An 18564-nucleotide genomic window follows, 5' to 3' on the forward strand; every position below is an offset into this window, starting at 1 on the left:
TTTTCTTTTTTTTAATTTGGTTCATGAAAATAGGTATCCAGGTTGGGGTTTGGGTGTGTTTGACTCATTGAAAACTTCAAGTGAATATAGCTGAAGAAGCTGAATATAGTTAGCCATTAATTATCAAGAAATCACATTCTTTAACACAACTGGTATATAGTGAGCCACTGAAACAGCCGATTTACTCCCGTTGGTGTATAGTGAGGCCTTATGCTGAGGATTCAGCCGATTTACTCCAAGGAAACAGGGTTTTATGGTGGCGTCAAGGTCGGCCATCACCGGTAGCTATGGAGGTTATGATTGGATAGATGCGGAAGGATCAGAAGAGCAACCAAGAAGAAATATTAGGGTTGCGAAAGAGTGGAAAAAATTATAAAAGCACAGAGTTAATTTAGTAAATTCACAACCCACAAATTGGTTTTTCAAAAGTGTTTTTTCTCAAAAGCAACTGTTGAGCAGCTTATGAAAAAAAACTGTATTTTAGCTTTTTTTTCACAGCTTCAACTTCTACCCAAAAGCCAATACAAATATAAATGTTAAAACCCATAAATACTTAACTTATTAAAAAAACACTTCTTATTTTTAAAAAAACCAACCCAAACAACCCCTATCAATACAAGCTAAAAGTACTTAATTAAATGATATGCGCTCTAGGTTTCTAAATACCATGGGCCAATTCCTAAACTTATCCAAAGTATATATTTTTTTTTTTTAATTTCAAATTTCAAACTTGTCCTATATATATATAATAATGTATGTATATATATATATGTATACATACCTGTGTGTGCGTGTCCCCCTTCTTCCATTTTGTTTTTAGAGTCCATGAACAGCCAACCATTCGATTATAAAAATTAAAAATGTTTGATTTATAGGCATTGAGGGCCTTCTAAATGGATCTACTAAATTTATCAAGTTGTTCTAAAGATTCAAAATGGTTGTAATTAGTGAAATTTTAATTGGCTATGCGTGAAATATTCATTTGATCAAAAACTTCGAGTACAAGTTAAATTGACTTAGATTTAGTTTGAGTTGTGACTTGACTCTATTGTTCTTTAGGTGGAATCTATACACTACCACTATAGATCCCAAATTTTTTTTATAATTTTAAAAAAATTACATAAGTCACATATTGAGTTTTTCTAGCTGAGTTAACATAATTTAGATAACAAACTCATGACATTTTTAATAAAAATAATTTTTAACAAGTCTTAATAAAATTTGGGTAAATCGATTACAAACTGAATTTTATAACAATTATTATCTTTATATATCAAACAACCAACATCTATGAATTAGAAAGCATTAATTAATTAAACAACAATTAAAACAGACTAAATTTTGACATCCAAATTGATTCCTTTTTGCAATGGCAAGTAGACAATCCAATGTCCTTGAAGAAAATTTTTAATGAATAATGCACTTGGTTTGTTAATCATGGATTGGACAGAACCAAGGACCTTCTTTGTCTTGACAGGCTTGAATGAGGAGATGATTTGCTGGTTTTTTGTGACTCTATCCAGATCACTGCAGACAAATTGCATAACATTTCCAAATCATGGGGTCCAAACTTATCAATATTATTTCAGTCAAGGACCACCAAGTCTTGCATGTGATTAATTGGTTTAATTGAAGCATCACTCGAAATTTTTTTTTTCTTTCAATTATTTGTGGTCATTTTGTCATATATAATTCTTATTATTATTCTTATCATTTTGTTTGTCTTATTTTGAAATTTGAGTCTTAATTTGTTTAAGAAAATGAGGGATTCAACCAGTTGTATGAGTTATGATGTGATATATAATAAACACGCCAAACTTGAATTTTATTTTTAAATTTAATTTAAACTTTAATTGATTTTGAACTTGATCGAAATGTTGCTTAGCTCAACGTTTGCATATCATCAAAGTAATTTCATTTGTATTTTTACTTGTACAATAAAATTAGATAGCAATAAGAACTAAGTTGGTAAGTTTTAAAACAAATAAATGCATTTTTAGCCATTGAAAAATACCTTTAGAAGTACATAAAAAAAAAAAATAACATGCCTGAAAAAATCTTAAACCACAAAATTTTGATCATTTGTAGACATTGTTTTGTAGACATTTTTAATTCTTCAATTAAATTTTTTTTAAATTTTTTTAAGAGCCCCAATTCTCTGTGAATGTCCATAGTTTATGAATCTATGGACGTTAATTTGGACCGTTGGATCTCAATCCAACAGTTTTTTAATTATGAATTATTGTGCTTATAAATAATGACCAGATGTGAACGTCTATGGACATCCAAAAAATACCTTTTCTTTTTTTAATATTAAAGTAAATATTTAGATTATGTTTTTGAAAAAATATATATATATTTAAACTAACCAACCTCTTGGCCTATTGGCATCGGATTTTCTATATAGAATGTTCATATCCTGCCAAAGATGCAAGTTTGAACTTCAACTTATTCAGGTTAGAGCATATGTATATTAAAATATTAATTAACACATGTGCACACCTCTGGCGGATAGCTTGTTCATATTTTATTAAAAAGAAGCATCCAGTTATAAATCCAATAATTTGGAAAATTTTATTAAAGTTTAATTATAGATAATATACTAGAGATTATTCATCTTTTCATACACTTTTTCTCTTGCTTTCATCTTTACAACAGCATCATTTGATTAATTATCTAATTCATTAAAGGTGGTTGCCACAATGGGGCTTCTTACACTGTACTTCCCCATGGTATCAATCCAAGTTAATGAGCCATAAACCACCTCATTCTCTTTGTTCTCCATTTGACCTTCAAGGATGAGCTTGAACCTTTGCTTCTTGTATTCTTCATTGAATATCAACTTATCAGGCTCAACTCTAGCTCTGAAACCTTCTAATGGCATCACCTTTGCTATATATGTCATCACCGTATCACCTACATTTGTCACAGTCCTCTCGAACTCCCGAACAATCGTTTTATTCGAAGATGTTTCATCGACTTCAAAGAAAGTGATAAATGATGGATAGTTTAAGTCAGGATTGGCATCGGAGCAGTTCGTCGCCGTTCTTGTAATTGTCTTGATTTGTTCGTGGGTGAAGTTCATAGTGCATAAGAAATTTATATAACCATCTACTTCAATGTCATAAACGAGTCCCGGATCAAGTGCCTTGTTAGGTACAATATGACCGGAACCCATAGCAAACGGAGAAGCAGACTGGCCACCGTTGCTTAAATCAGTAATCGGCGAGCCAGAGTTATCGATCAGGCTAGCAGAAGTCATAATTGCTGATCGGATAGCGGCCGGAGTCCAATCTGGGTGCACAGACTTGAGCAATGCACCTAAGCCAGAAACATGAGGACATGACATAGATGATCCGGATATAATATTGTAAAAATTGTAAATCCAATCTGAACCAACCACCCCCACCGATGAATTCTCCGACCACGCTGCAAGCACAAGGGCTCCCGGGGCGACAATGTCAGGTTTCAACACTGTCCGGCAGCTCATTGACGGACCCCTGGAACTGTAGGTAGTGACCTGAGGTGCAGGTCTGGTGCCTAAGATGGTCTGTTTGAATGCCAATGAGGCTCTAGGATCTGGACTCTTGTTGATATAGTCTAAGATCTCATTGCCGTCTTCTGGGCTCAAAATGGCCCCTGGCTGAGGCACTTCGATGGAAAACTCAGCCAAAGGATCATTAGACACAAAGAGTCCTGCAGCCACTTTAGCTAATGCTACACTTGATATAACATCTTCTAAGGTGAGTGTTTGACACACTACTATCTTGTAGCCAACCTTGTCTAATAATGTCTGGTTTTCACATCCTCCCATGTCAACCAGAGGTAGCTTGCTTGGCAAAGCTTCTGACCCTAGGTACAGTGATTGCCCGGTGACGATAACTCCATTGCCGAGCTCAATGATGCCGGCAAACTTCCGATCAACCGTACTCGCACCAACTGTGATCAACCACGGTGCACCATTGTGTAGAGTGCCCAAAAAAGGACCATCATTTCCTGTTGAAGTCACAACTAGAATTCCTTTTTCAATCGCTGCGAAACCTGCTATTGCAACAGGATCTTTGTATAGAGGTACGTTGTTTACACCTAATGATATTGAAAGCACGTCAACTCCATCGGAAATTGCTTTATCAATTCCGGCAATGATGTCAGACCCATATGAACCTTCTTCCCAAAGAACTTTGTAAACAGCTAGCTTAGCGTGCGGTGCCATGCCCCGAGCAGTGCCAGGAGCATAGCCGAAAAAAGAAGTGTTAGGAACAAAATTTCCACAAGCAGTGGAAGCGGTATGAGTGCCGTGGCCATTAGTGTCCCGAGAGGAGCGCATGCCGGAAATATTAGGGTTATTAGCAAGAAGGCCCTTGTAAAAGCTCCTCGCACCGATGATTTTCTTGTTACACATCGATGGTTCTTCACATTCACCTTTCCATCTCGGTGGCACAACCGGCAAACCATCATCATGGAAACTCCTACTCTCTGGCCAAACTCCAGTGTCCACGACGCCGATAATCATGTCTTCACCATAATTTGATGCCGGCCAAAGTCCGGCAGAGGTGTCGAGGCCGAGGAAGTCGGTGGTATGAGTAGTGTCCTTGTTTACTACCATGTCACTATAGACAGCTACGATGCCATGAGATTTCTTGAGTTGTTTGAGCTGAGATGGAGTGAGACGTGCAGTGAAGCCATGCAATGCATGGTCATAGACATAGATTAGATTGGAGGAACTTGAGGTAGTTGTAGCAATGGTGGATTGGTACCAACTTTGGTGATTAGAGAAAGGTTTGGGCATGGCTGATTTGTCCATGTGGATGATATAAGTTGTTGATTCATGTGTTGATGATGATACTATTGATGCTAATTGAAGTAGCATCAAAATGTGGAGCAAGGAATGAAGGAGTATTGCCATGGACATTGCTGTGGGAATGAACTTGGAATAATCTTATGAATATATATATATATATATATATTGGAGTGTGTGGTAGTGATGGCCACTATTGTTGCTCAAACTTTGTTGGTTTGTGTTGTTTCCACTGCATATAAAGCAAGTATGACTAGTGGACCACTTGTTATATATCTAAAACATGCTGTGCTTGTTTTAAATGAGGTTTGATGGATCTAGGATGAATGATTAATTCTCCAATTATGAATTTTTTCCATAATTAAAATCAATGAAATTGATGTTTGACCTATTGGTTTGAGTCATTGGCTCTAAATTTGGATGAGACTTTAGAGTCCTTAAAGCTAATCCAAAATTGAATGCAATATTTCAACTCATTTTATTCTATATATAAAAATTTAAATTTAAAATCAGTTGTTTAAATTATTCAAATCTGTATCACCTGAGATATTGAGTCTTTAAAAAGATAGACATTTTATTCTATACATAAAAATTTAAACTCAAAATTAATTGTTTAAATTATTCAAATCTCCATCACTTAAATCAATCATTGTTAATAAAATTTATAATTTTCAAGCAACAATATGTTGGTGCTTCATCTCTCTGTATATATATATATATATATATATGCATGTACAATTCGTCATTTGCAAATGTTGGGCGTTCATAGAACATTAACAAAATGAAAAAATAAAAGAGAGGACAGATGGGGATGTTGAATGCTAATCCAATGGCCTTTGAGACGTCCATGGACATGGGCACATATAGATATGTATTACTGTATTGTATAGACAACTAATAATTCATCCTCAATATAAATATATATATATATATATATCATGAATTTAGGATAAGTATAAAAAAAATATAAATAATATAAAAATAAAGAAAAAGAATATATACCAAACATCTTTGATTATACTTCACTTTTTTTTTATTTTTTCTTCTCTATCTCTTCTACATCAGATTTACAACAAATAAGGGGAGTATTTATTTTTTTTTATTTTTTTTTATTTTTGATTTTTGAAAAAGTGGATAAACCACTTCAATTAAAAAGAAAAGGGAGTATTTATAGGCATTCAAGATATAAATGGAAGATTAGATTAATTTGATTCAATAGTTTAAATTATATTAGCAAGTGGAATAGTAACAAAGCTAACGACTGCTATAATAAAATAAATTGCTACATTTTCATTGTTTACTACACTAAATATATACTATTTCTACAGCATTCGTGACAAAATGCTTATATGTCCCATGCTCAATGATTTATGGGTATAAGTCAAAAGTGATGGACAGCAGTGGTGGAGGGCTATAAGTTGATATTGACCTAACTAGGCTAGCTAGTTGCATTTATCTTATTAGGTGATTTTATAAATATTAAATAAATAAATCGATAAGTTTATTTATTAAATTTGATGAACTTGATTTGCGCCAATCACCATTTCCTAAAAAAAAATATATATTTTGTCTATACACATTTGAATCATTCCTTCTGACATTCATCAAACAGTTCAAGGCCAGAAATTTATGTATATAAAGAGTCTCAAGCTCAGCAGAAAGCACACAGAACATTACAACAGGCATACTCAGTATATAAACATAAAATAGATAACCTGATACATAAACTCAATCCAATTAGTGACAATTTTTTTCTTGAACACAAATGCACAACATAATAATATGTTAGATTATATCTAATCACACATTCTCAACAACAGCAGAAAAAAAAAATTACATCAAAAACAATCCTCAAAGTCAGGAGGCCTATTTCCTTCTGATACCAATTCAAAATGATTGCAAAGCAAAACACCATGGTTGCTGAATTTCGCTTCAGCCGAGGATTTGACTGGTTTCCTCTTGAATTCATGGAGTCCTGGAGAAAAAGCATTAAACCGAGAGGACGTTTGAGGGTGATTGCGGGGAGCCGGTCTCGAGCAAAACACTTCGACTACAATATGATCTTGTTGTACTTGAGGATGACTGTAGACACCTTGCGTCGCCACTAAGATAAATGAACTCACTACGATACGCCATCATTTTGCTACTCTGGCCGCCGCTGTAGACATCTTGCCCGTTTTCAAAGGCTTCTGCGAAACCATTGTGCACGGGGTCCAGTCTCTCGGAGAACACTCTGAGAACTTGTTTGATTGAAGGTCGAGCCCGGCCTTCTTTCTGTGTGCACCATTGTATGATCTCGACCACTGTTTGGAGCTGATCAAAGTCGATCGAGCTGGCAGCGATTGTGGAGTCTACCAATTGGTGCAGATTAGTATCTTCAGTCATGTACTTTTGAGCCCATTCCACCAAATTCTTGTTATCTTGTATTGCTTTTCTCCCCGTGACAAGCTCCAATAACAAAACACCGTAGCTATATATGTCACTTTTCTCTGTTAGCTCTTGGGTCACGACATATTCGGGATCCATGTATCCTGTAAACAGTGATGTCAATATCATACACTCCATTTGACAAAATGTGAATGAGTTATTCAAGAAGCATCACTTTAAAATGTGCACGTTAAACTCTCTCTTTGGGCTAATGTCGGAGAAGCAACACTATACGGCCAAAGTGATAAAGTAACAATTAAGGTGTTGTACCGTACCAGTTTTATCGGCCTTTTTCCCATTACGATACTTGTTCTTCTGGCATAAGTGTTTAATGCATGTAAATGCAATTAAATCAGTGAATTTATATCATTAAACTTAATTGACGACTTGATATTTGCCAGGTCACATTCATTCATAATTGAAGTGGAGAAGAAATGCTAACCTGGGGTTCCACGGATATCTGTGTTCACAGGTTCGAAGCTGATAGCACCACTTCTAGAAGCATGTGCAAGGCCAAAATCAGCAACCTACATGCCGGAAAAGTTCTAATTTATAGATACTAAGAAAGTAGATAAGAGAAGTTAAAAGGAAATTCCTCAATTTATATACACCTTTGCAACAAAATTCTCATCCAAGAGAATATTACTGGATTTTATGTCTCTATGGCAAAGAGAAGGATCGCAATAGAAATGAAGGTACTCCTGCAATACAAAAGACAGGCACTGTTATAGAAGAATTGAAATCTGACCATTTAGCAAATGAAATTCTTGAATTTGGATTCCAACATTTATGAAGAATGTTACTATAGCAGATAACACGATACTGATAGGTTTCCATATCTATTCAGAAATTGTATTTGATTTTTTCCCAAGCCTAAAGAAATGGTTGAGAAATTCAAATTTGGGTCATCCCACACCCGCTCGACTAGAGAAAAGTGACGAGATCAATAGTAAAGGTGAAGAGGACTTTTTTACAAATCATTTGACTCAATTTATTTTTACTTAGACAATGGATTTGCATGTTTAAACATGGTTAATTTGTTGCTATCGTAATGAAAATTAACCAATACCAGAGCATTAGCCACATCAATGGCAATTTGAAGCCTGGTGCGCCACCTTAGAGGATTTCTCCCAGGAGCTGCACAAATAGAAAATCAGGTCTAAGATAAATTACGATTTAGATTGTCATAATAAATAAGAGGACATTAGCAAAAAGAAAAAATTACAATGAAGATGATCCTTTAAGCTTCCATTTTCCATGTATTCATACATAAGGAACCTAAATCAAGGCCAAAAGAAGATACCAATTATATTTTCGACAGAGGAAAAGAGAGAAAGATGCACAGGCATAAACAAACAAACAAATAAAGATAGATACCTCTCCTGCCTGTCAACACAAAATCCTTTAAGAGCAACAAGGTGGCGGTGGTGAAGCCGACCAAGAAGCTCCATTTCGCGGCAAAACTCTTCCTCACCTTGCCGTGAAACTTTATTCATCCGCTTCACAGCAACCATAGAACCATCACTGAATTGTGCTCTGTAGACAGTGCCAAAACCACCGCTTCCTAACACAGTGCTAAAACTGTTTGTTGCCTTTTTTGTTTCCTTGTAGCTGAATCTTCGAAACATTGGTGATGTACCTGCAAAATGGCTTCAGTGAGAAAGATGTTTATCTTGATCTGCCAGATCACCACTGAAAGCTCTTGATTCTAAGATATCAAACACAAATAAAGCATCAAACATCAGCAATTAGTTATCTTTCAGGAAACCAGCGTTAGGAATCACCTTAAATGTATCTTCTTAATAGAAGGCAAGAGGAGTTATTGGAATCATTAAACTCAAAACAAGACCCAATAAGGCCAGACGCAAAACAGGCTAGATAACATGAAACAACACATCAAGATCCTAACGCTACTTCACAGTTCACAGTAATGGGCATCCATCTAATGAAATTAATTGTTTCCTTCTTCTATAAAGGCAGCTTATTCAATTAGTTATCTTTTCCAAAGATCTATTACTTTTGTGTAAATTATACTTTTATATCATCTACATTGGCAATTTTTTCACCCTCATCTAATAGAGAAAAAAACTATGATTTGGGTTTTCTGAATGTTACATTCCTTAACTGATTTGAGAATCTGCAAGTTTTGAGAAGGGAGCAGGATAACAACCTTCTGAACACTTTCTGACCTGCGAAGGAGGGAAGGCATTCCATGAGGTCCCCATGTTAATGTCAGCACTTTCTAGTTCCCGGCTTTTCTTACGGATAAGAAATATTAAGATCAACAATAAAAGAATGGCAATCACTATAACAGCAATCCCGATGCCTGGAATCAATGTGAGGCTATACTTCTTATGATGTTCCTTAGGAGGTGTCGCGATAAGATGCTGAATAGGAGGTTGAGCATGCACAGAAATTGGAGCAGCAGCAGGCGCAGGTGAGTAGGGTGATGATGGCTCTGAAGAACGCAAAAGGAAAAGATTGTTTTAGATATGATAGTTGCCTACACATAATGGGACAGATCATAATGCAAAAAATAAAAATAAAAATCATATGGTGCAAATCTGAATATAGTTAATTACATATGATCAATAATTATGTCATCTGCCCATGACAATGGTCAATTGACATATGAGACTCTTTCACAAGTAACAAACAGTATTCACATAATCTGTGGGAGAATCGATTGGTTGAAACAGTATGTGAAATAAGCACAAAACATTACACAAAAAGAAGGCAAGCTAAAAACTGAAATCACATGTTGATCATTGTCCTTATTGTATTTGATTTAAGGGCTTAAAATTTCCATGATTTAAAGCTATCTCCATGTATATAACAACATGGTTAAGTTCAGGATGTCCGTAAATAAACTTTGCCAATAACATATATGACAATGTTGAAAACTGAGAAAAGTGCCTGATAGCATGATATCCTTCTTAGGTTTGTTTCAAAGGCTGATAGAAATGCTAAGAACAGATCTTCTAAGATATTATTATGAGAAGCCAATTATACTTTTAGAAATTAATCTCACATCAAATATAACCATAAGAGGGTTGTCCTTTATATAAGTACATAAGTCTCATCTTTTTAGGTCAAATGGAATCGGTCCAAAGATCCAGAAACTTGAGTTTTTTGGTTAGATAGAGGCAATCAATAAAATAACATACATATACCATTTTGGGATTTGTTAAAACAAGGCATTAGCAATGGTAGACCTATGGCATGCTCATCATTCTCATAATAATATTATCTAAGAGAAGCTCCTCTTATAATTTTAACTCTCAAAAATTTCCACTAATAAAATATGCAATAGAAAAGATTCAAAATTTCCAAGAAACTTCAACAGTTTCTTGAACTTTAAATAAAAAGGAAAAATACAAATAACATTTAGCAGTTTATGCGACCACTAATATCCTTCAACAGTTTATGTGACCAAACAAATTTAGCAACCTTAGGTTACCACTTAAACAATGGGCCCATCACTAAAACTATCACACCTTTGGGCTTAAAGTTCAAATGATGACTTTTCATACATGCATCAAGAACATCCAAACTATCATTATTGAGATAGGAGCAAAAAACCTTCTTTTGGGTACATTTCTTTATTTACCATTTAACTAAATGGTAGAAAACAAATGTTACCTATCATATATGGCATGAGCAAAATTGTTCCAAAAATGGATCTTGTGATCAAACAGCATGTTCATTTTTAAAAATGCTAACTTAATAGATATTACTAAAATCACTGTCTGAATGGTCAAACCTGTGAGATTGCTGAGCCCTTTAACACCAAAGAAGCAACTGGACATGTCAACAGCCAACATGTTATCACCTTGACTTGCAAGTGCAACAAAAGCTGCATTTCGGCAGATGCTTAATGTTACATTATCTTCAGCTCCAATAAGATGGTGAAGGTAGTTAATTCCAGAGTTTAAGCACCTCTTGCAACTAGTGTCCAATGAAAGTGGCATCTTGCAGCTTCCAATGACATCACTAAAATTAGGTGATTGTAGCATTTCCAAAACAGTCTCTCTTCCCTCGCACTGATACGAAACTCGAATTTTTGGCCCCAGCCCACAAAATGCAGTGGCATTAGGTGGCACTCCATTTAACTCCAATGTTTGTGAAACAGAATCAAGACAAGTATCAGAGAATGCAGACGGAACACCCAGCTTTCCTGTCGCATTTGCATAATGAGCAACTGAGACAGCAACAAAGGCATTAATATAGCGGCAACACTGGGCCCTTTCATCTCTATTCGAACATGTAGAAGCTGCCAAAGTAAGATTTGACCAACTGAAATCCAGAGGACAATCTGCATGGAAAAAAATAAAAATATAGTAACATGGCCCAAATTAAATAAATAATCAAGATAATACAAGGTGAATCAGTAGGAAGAAAGATATCAATTAGACAACACCAACTGAACCCACACAGAAGCATCTCGTCAAACTAGCTGATATATATACATATTTATATATAATGAAAAACAAGAGATGCACACAAAGCTTTAAAGTAGGAACCTGTCTCATTGTAAACATCTTAATATACTTACAAATTCCCATGTCATATAATCCAAAATCTTTGTTCCTCTTTACTGCCTCTAATGCTAGTGGCCCCATGTTGGCTCATGTACAATGGCATCTCAACAATTTTTCAATACATGGCAAAAATTACTCCAGTTTATTGATCCTTTTTCTTACCATGGCTAGTTTTATCATGCCCCACGACATTATCATTTCCAAGAGAACAATCTTTTTGCCTCAAGCCTTTCTTAACCGCCAATTGTTAGAATAAGAGAGCATGCAAGATGTAAACTTCTTTTTGAGACTTTAAAGCATGCAATCATCATCAACTAAATCACAAGCACTTCTCCACTTCATCAACCCATCATTATTGTTTAATGCCATTAATGTTGATTCCACACTATCTATATTTTTTTCATCAAGCAAAATTTTGGGACTTGCACAAGCTTTATCCAGTAATTGCAGAAGACACACTGCTATTACATTAAATTCCAAACTTGGGCAAAATATAAGATAGCGAGCAAGCTTATATTAAAGCATAGGGTGTCTTACTTTCTATTTTCTAGGTCCGCACTTCATGCAAAAAATGGAACATCAATTATATTGCAGATAAGCAATCATGGCATTGACATCAAGATCTCACTCATCCAAGCCTTCGTACTTCTAATTGCTAAAGTCCTATTCATTGAAGTAAATCCCAGCCCTTAACAACATTTCACAAACTACCTCAATAAGTGGCTACATAATGACAAATTTATGCAATGTCTTAGATAAAAACCTCAAGATTTCACATACAAACTCGCCAAAAGGTAACATAATAACAAATTTATGCAATGTTGTAATATAACTTGATAGGATATAGAGAAACAATTAAGAAATGGCATGCCATATGCCATCCATGCTCCTCATGGTCCAACTCCCACAACACTCAAACTAGAGGTAACTTGAGCAGGGGTTAACCATGCGGACAGGTTCCTCTAATGCATGATATATGCAATGAATCTCCATCTTCTCTGCATTGCTACAACCACTTATTTTGCTTGCCATAAAAAGCATGCATGAATTAGGTAAAGTCACATCCACCATTGCCATAAAAACTAGAAGATCAAATTCAAAAACACTAACCCTACTTCATCAATCCAACACCAAACCAATTCCATTCAATAAAACCCAAAATCACAAAACATTCAATCTTACCCAACAAGCAACAACGCACACCCATTTCCGCTCCCACCATTTCTACAACGAAATCATTCCCAAAACCACCATAAACCAAGGCAAAATCCAAACTTTAAGAAAACCCATGCCACAAATCAGACATGACAACCAAAACACAAATTACAAACCAATCAAGCCAAGAAAAAGATGACATTTTTATGGAAAAAACTCATCAAAATGATAAAAAAAAAAAGGATTGAAGAGAGCAAAAGCTCACCCCCTGCGCCCACGGTGAGTTGTGAGGATACGAGAAGGGTAACCAAGAAGAGAGAGAAGAAGAGAAGCAAGAGCGGCATTAGAGGCGAAGCAAGGAGCTCACAAAGGAGCTCACAGTGAGAGACCTGTGAGTTAAGAGAGTTCAGCGGTAAACTTACCGCCTATTTATTAGAATAGACACTGTAATTTTTTGGTTTCAGACACGACAGAGACCGCGGTCTGGTCACTCGCGGAAAACATCTTCAAGAAAGTGCAAGGGAATTTTTGTGAAAGCCCCCCTGAGTTTATAACAATTAAATATTATTAAGTTAACACATGTATTTAATTCTTCTTATTTATTGGAATCCACAACCTAAACATGTTTATAATTATTGGAAAGAGGGTTTTTTTCCAAAAAAAAAAAAAATTATTGTATAATTATTTTAGTTTATTTGAGTTTATGTGAAAATTAGAAAATCACATTGATAAAAAATATATATATTTAAAATATTTTGAAAGTATGGGGATGCATGGATGGATATGAATGCTGAGACATAGTACATTAATTAAATATGAATTTTATTTAGGAACCTTGGGCTAGCCCAATGGTAACTACCCATGGTTGTAAATGAGAGGTCTCGAGTTCGAACCTCTTAGCTTATAATTCATATTTAGGGTCTCCTATGTGAGTTCTGTGTGAGGATTACCTCTCGTTCTCCCCTCCAGGTTGCATAGCGGGGGAATTATTCTCAGGAGGTCATTCAAGCCACCGTAACTGGTGCACCTCTGTACCCGCTTGTCCTTTGCTTTGTTGCTTGTCGACTTTGTCAAAAAAAAAAATATGAATTTTATTTTATCACAATATTTTTTTTTATTGGTAAATTTAAGTACGTTTGACTTCATTGTAACTAGAATGAAGATTGTCCTGTAGGAACAATTAAGTAATAATAATAATAATAATATATTATCAAAAAGATCATTCAGATAAAATTATATAATTTAGAATATTATTATAAAAAAAGAAATTAAGAAACAAAAATAGGTTTCTAGAAATCATCATTTCAATTGAATATTTATATTATACTTTTTATTTAAAATATTTAAATAATAGTAAATTTCTCATAAATATTTTTAATTATGATTTTTTAAAATTTAATTATATTTATATATAGAGAGACACACATATTAATTATATCAATTTAGTTGCTAAATTGCATAAAAATATTAATTTTAGGCTTTAAACAATAGTTAGTTCTTCATGCAATATAAGGGCTTGTTTGGATAAGCTTATAAAAAAAGTGTTTTTTTTTTTTTTGCTTTCGTAAAAGCACTTTTGGGAAAAGTACTTTTCAGTAAATTAAGTGCTTATAAAAAAAGCTGGTCTTTTGTAGCTTATAAAATAAGCTGTTTTTGGGCTTATTTTACAGCTTCAGCTTAACCAAAAAAGTTGATCCAAACACCAATAAATCATCATAAGCACTTAACTTATGAAATAAGTGCTTTTGGATCATCTATAAGCTGATCCAAACAAGCCCTAAATAATGTCCATGACCACTTATGCTGCATGCAATATAAATTTATGTTTAAACTCATGCCAAGTGTAAAACGATTTGAGATATTAATCATTATCTATGTATAGTGCATGCATCTCTAACATAGCTCATTCATTTTGTAAAAAAAGAATTTGTATAAATAAATTTACGTTAATAATTTCATGATACTCTAATTAAATTATATAAGATAGAAAGACGAAAAAAAAAAAATCGATATGTAGTTTATAGAACAAATGAAGAATTAATTATAGTTTAGGGCACGAATTAATTAATATAAAATTAAGGAGAGAAAAACAAAAGGTGAAGCAGGGTAGGTAAGGAAGTGCCGCGAGTGAGCAGAACAGGGAGATGGGTGGGGCCCAGCTGAGAAGGGGGCGTGAGAGCATATGTCTGACGTGGGCCCCAACAAGTCGTGGCCTGGAGGCGAGGAATGGAATAACTATTTTTTTTTCTTTTATTTGTTTACTAATTTTACACTTTTTGAAAACTTTTTTGCAACAAGGTACCATGAATGTTGTCTATTTATATATATATATTTATATGTAACATATAAAAAAAATTGTTATTTTTTATCCAAATATATATTGGAAGTTAGCCGAGTTTCACTTTGAAGTTAATAATCTTACATAGAACTTCTTAAAATTTTAACCAGTATGCAGATAATTTAATTATATAATAAAATTTTAATTAAATATTAGTGTGAATGATTTATACATTAAGAAAAATATATTGAAATTTTGAAGTATAAAACAAGTTTAAGTGTAACATAATCCAAATTTATATTTTTGCTTTTCCTCTGAATAAAGTAAGAATGAAAAATAAAACAACAATGAATTTGGAAACATTTTAACAAAGCCAATGACAACATGTATCTGATGCAGCATTTGTTCCTTTTTATTTTTTACTCATAGAACATCATAAAGTTCTATGACCATTAAATCACCACCCAATACACTGAAAAACATTACCAAATTAATACACAGCATGATGAAAAGAAAAATGCTATTACATTAATTAATTTATTGATTAATGACCTTCCGATGTTAAATATGAGATCAAAAGCAAGAACTTCTAAAGAGCAATCGATTGAATAAGCTCAGTTTATTTGCATAATATCTGGCTTTTAAATATCCTTACAACTAAAATAGAAATCCTAACAAACTCCATCCTTATTGGATTTATTTAACAGAAACAAAGATCAAATCAACTAGACTTGATAAACTCCTACAAAGAAGGAAACAACTCTTACAAATCCTCCACTAAACCAACTGTGTCTCACAGTTAGTTTAACATTTCTGGCTTGCATATACCCAAATGATCTCTGAACTTCAAGAAAGTATCCAACTACAAAGGTTTTGTCATTAAATCAGCAACCTGCTCCTTAGTTCCACAATGTACTAGCTTTATGACTTCATTTTGAACAAGTTCTCTCAAGAAGTGAAAACGCACATCAATGTGCCTACTTCCATGCATAACAGGATTCTTAGATAGCTTAATTGTTGAACTATTGTCACAATAAACAACAGTACCTTTATTAAGAACACAACCAAGCTTTGCAATAACTCTCGTCAACCAAACTGCTTGACTTGCACATCCAGCCGCAGCCACGAACTCAGCTTCTGTGGTTGATAATGTAACTATAGGCTGCTTCTTTGAAAGCCATGAGATAGCCCCTAAGCCTAGCAAGAAAACATAACCAGATGTGCTCTTTCTGTCATCCAAATCCCCAGCATAATCACTGTCTGTATAGGCCACCAAATCTGAGATCTCTCTCTTGTACATAATTCCATAATCAACTATTCCTTTTAAGTATCTTAATATCCTTTTTGTAGCTTGTAGGTGGAGTTCAGTAGGTTTAGACATGAATCTGCTAACTAAACTCATACTATGCATCAAGTCTGGACGAGTGGCAGTAAGATACATAAGGCTTCCCACAACTTGCTTGTAAAATGACTCATCAACTACAACTCCATGCTCATCTTTGCTCAATCTGCTACCAGGAACAATTGGGCTACCAACAGCTCTACTCTCCAACATTCCAAACCTTCTCAAAACTTCAGTTGCATACTTTTTCTGGCAAATGAAATACCACTTGCTTGTTGCATCACTTGTATGCCAAGAAAGAACTTCATCATGCCAAGATCTGTCATGTCAAAAGCTTGCATCATTGAGGCCTTGAAATCACTCATCATTCCTTCATCATCACTAGTGTAGATTAGATCATCAACATAAAGACTCACAATAAGTAATTTACCTTCCTTGCTTTGCTTGATGAAGAGTGTTTGTTCATTTGGACACTTCTCAAAACCTTTTCCCACAAAATAAGACTCTATTCGACTAAACCAAGCTCGAGGTGCTTGTTTTAGTCCGTATATTGCCTTATGCAATTTGTACACTTTATCTTCACTTCCTTCAACTTCATAGCCTCTTGGTTGTTCCACGTACACATCCTCATTGAGTTCACCATGTAAGAAAATGGATTTGATATCCATATGAAAAATCTTCCAATTGCGCTGAGCTGCTAATGCCACCATTGTTCTCACTGTTTCAATTCTAGCTACTGGTACATTCACATCAACATAATCAATTCCATATTTTTGCAAGTATTCCTTTGCTACCAATCGAGCTTTGTGCTTCACAAGATCACTTTTCTCATCATATTTGGTTTTATAGACCCACTTAACTCCAACTTTCTTAGCTCCTGCTGGCAAATCAACTAAGCTCCAAGTCTTGTTCTTCTTTATGGACTCTATCTCTTTATCCATAGCTACCCTCCAATGCTCACTCTTCACTGCCTCCTCAAAAAACAAAGGATCACCAGCCACCATGAAGGCCATATTAACTTCTTCATCCTCCGAAAGTCCTAACCCTCCCCCGCTAACATAATCATTTAGCCATGAAGGAGGTTGTGTTTCTCTCCTCCTTGTATGAGTCCTACTACCAGTTACTTCCTCATTTTCATTTTCTCCCTCGTTTCCATTTTCAATTTCCACATTTTCACCATCTTCCTCACTCTCATTTTCGACTCCTTCATTGTCATCATCACCCCAATCTAAATCTACTAGAATTTCTTCTCTATAACTACTATCCCAATTCCAATTTTTTTCTTATTCAAACACAACATCTTTACTTATCACAATCTTCTTAGTAATAGGATTAAACAACCTATAACCCTTTGACTCATCACTTACACCCAAGAAAACACAAGTAAAACTTCTGTCATCAAGTTTAGTTCTTCGTACCTCAGGCACATGAGCATGTGCAATGCAACCAAAAACTTGGAAGTGATTGACTGAGGGCCAAAATCCACTCCATGCTTTTTCTGGGGTGATGTATTTTACTGTTGAATTCTGACATCTATTTAACACATGATTACTCCAGTTTACTGCATCAGCCCAGAATGATTTTGGAGTCTTCTTCTCAGAGAGCATAGCACGTACCATGTTCAACACCGTTCTGTTTTTGCGCTCCGCAACACCATTTTGCTGAGGGTTGTATGCAGTTGTCAATTGTCTTTGTATCACATTCTCCTTGCAAAAAGAATTGAATTCAGAAGAAGCAAACTCTCCACCTCTGTCTGCGCGCAAACACTTAGTTGGCAGCCCTGTCTCATTTCCTATTAACTTCATAAAGCATTTGAAATAACTCAAAGCTTCCGACTTCTCAACCAAGAAATAAATCCATGACTTCCTACTATAATCATCAATAAAGCATAGAGAGTACCTCTTGTTGTTGATTGAAGGGGGGTTTATTGGACCGCAAATGTCAGCATGAATGAGGTCTAGAATCTGTTCAGATCTCCGTGAACTCTTGATAGGTATTGGATCTCGGTGATGCTTCCTAACAA

General features: G+C 34.8%; 3 protein-coding genes across 3 annotated transcripts; all 3 read right to left on the reverse strand.

Moving 5' to 3' along the window:
• Positions 1-2668: 2668 nt before the first annotated feature.
• Positions 2669-4789, reverse strand: LOC120276039 (subtilisin-like protease SBT3). The gene has a single exon (XM_039282783.1). It carries the CDS (start codon positions 4787-4789, stop codon positions 2669-2671), a length of 2121 nt encoding a protein of 706 aa, XP_039138717.1.
• Positions 4790-6564: 1775 nt separating this feature from the next.
• Positions 6565-13307, reverse strand: LOC120276291 (probable receptor-like protein kinase At1g49730). The gene is made up of 9 exons (XM_039283013.1): positions 13187-13307; positions 10989-11540; positions 9396-9683; positions 8603-8864; positions 8451-8503; positions 8295-8362; positions 7837-7926; positions 7668-7752; positions 6565-7329 (listed from the first exon to the last, which is right to left on the reverse strand). The coding sequence occupies exons 1-9, from the start codon at positions 13263-13265 to the stop codon at positions 6788-6790; spliced, it is 2019 nt and encodes a 672-aa protein (XP_039138947.1). The 5' UTR covers positions 13266-13307; the 3' UTR covers positions 6565-6787.
• Positions 13308-16061: 2754 nt separating this feature from the next.
• LOC120276040 (secreted RxLR effector protein 161-like) lies at positions 16062-16754 on the reverse strand. Its single transcript, XM_039282785.1, has one exon. The coding sequence runs from the start codon at positions 16752-16754 to the stop codon at positions 16062-16064; it is 693 nt and encodes a 230-aa protein (XP_039138719.1).
• Positions 16755-18564: the final 1810 nt, after the last annotated feature.

The sequence above is a fragment of the Dioscorea cayenensis genome, chromosome 14, assembly GCF_009730915.1.
Source record: "Dioscorea cayenensis subsp. rotundata cultivar TDr96_F1 chromosome 14, TDr96_F1_v2_PseudoChromosome.rev07_lg8_w22 25.fasta, whole genome shotgun sequence".
In the NCBI taxonomy this organism is placed as follows: Eukaryota; Viridiplantae; Streptophyta; class Magnoliopsida; order Dioscoreales; family Dioscoreaceae; genus Dioscorea; species Dioscorea cayenensis.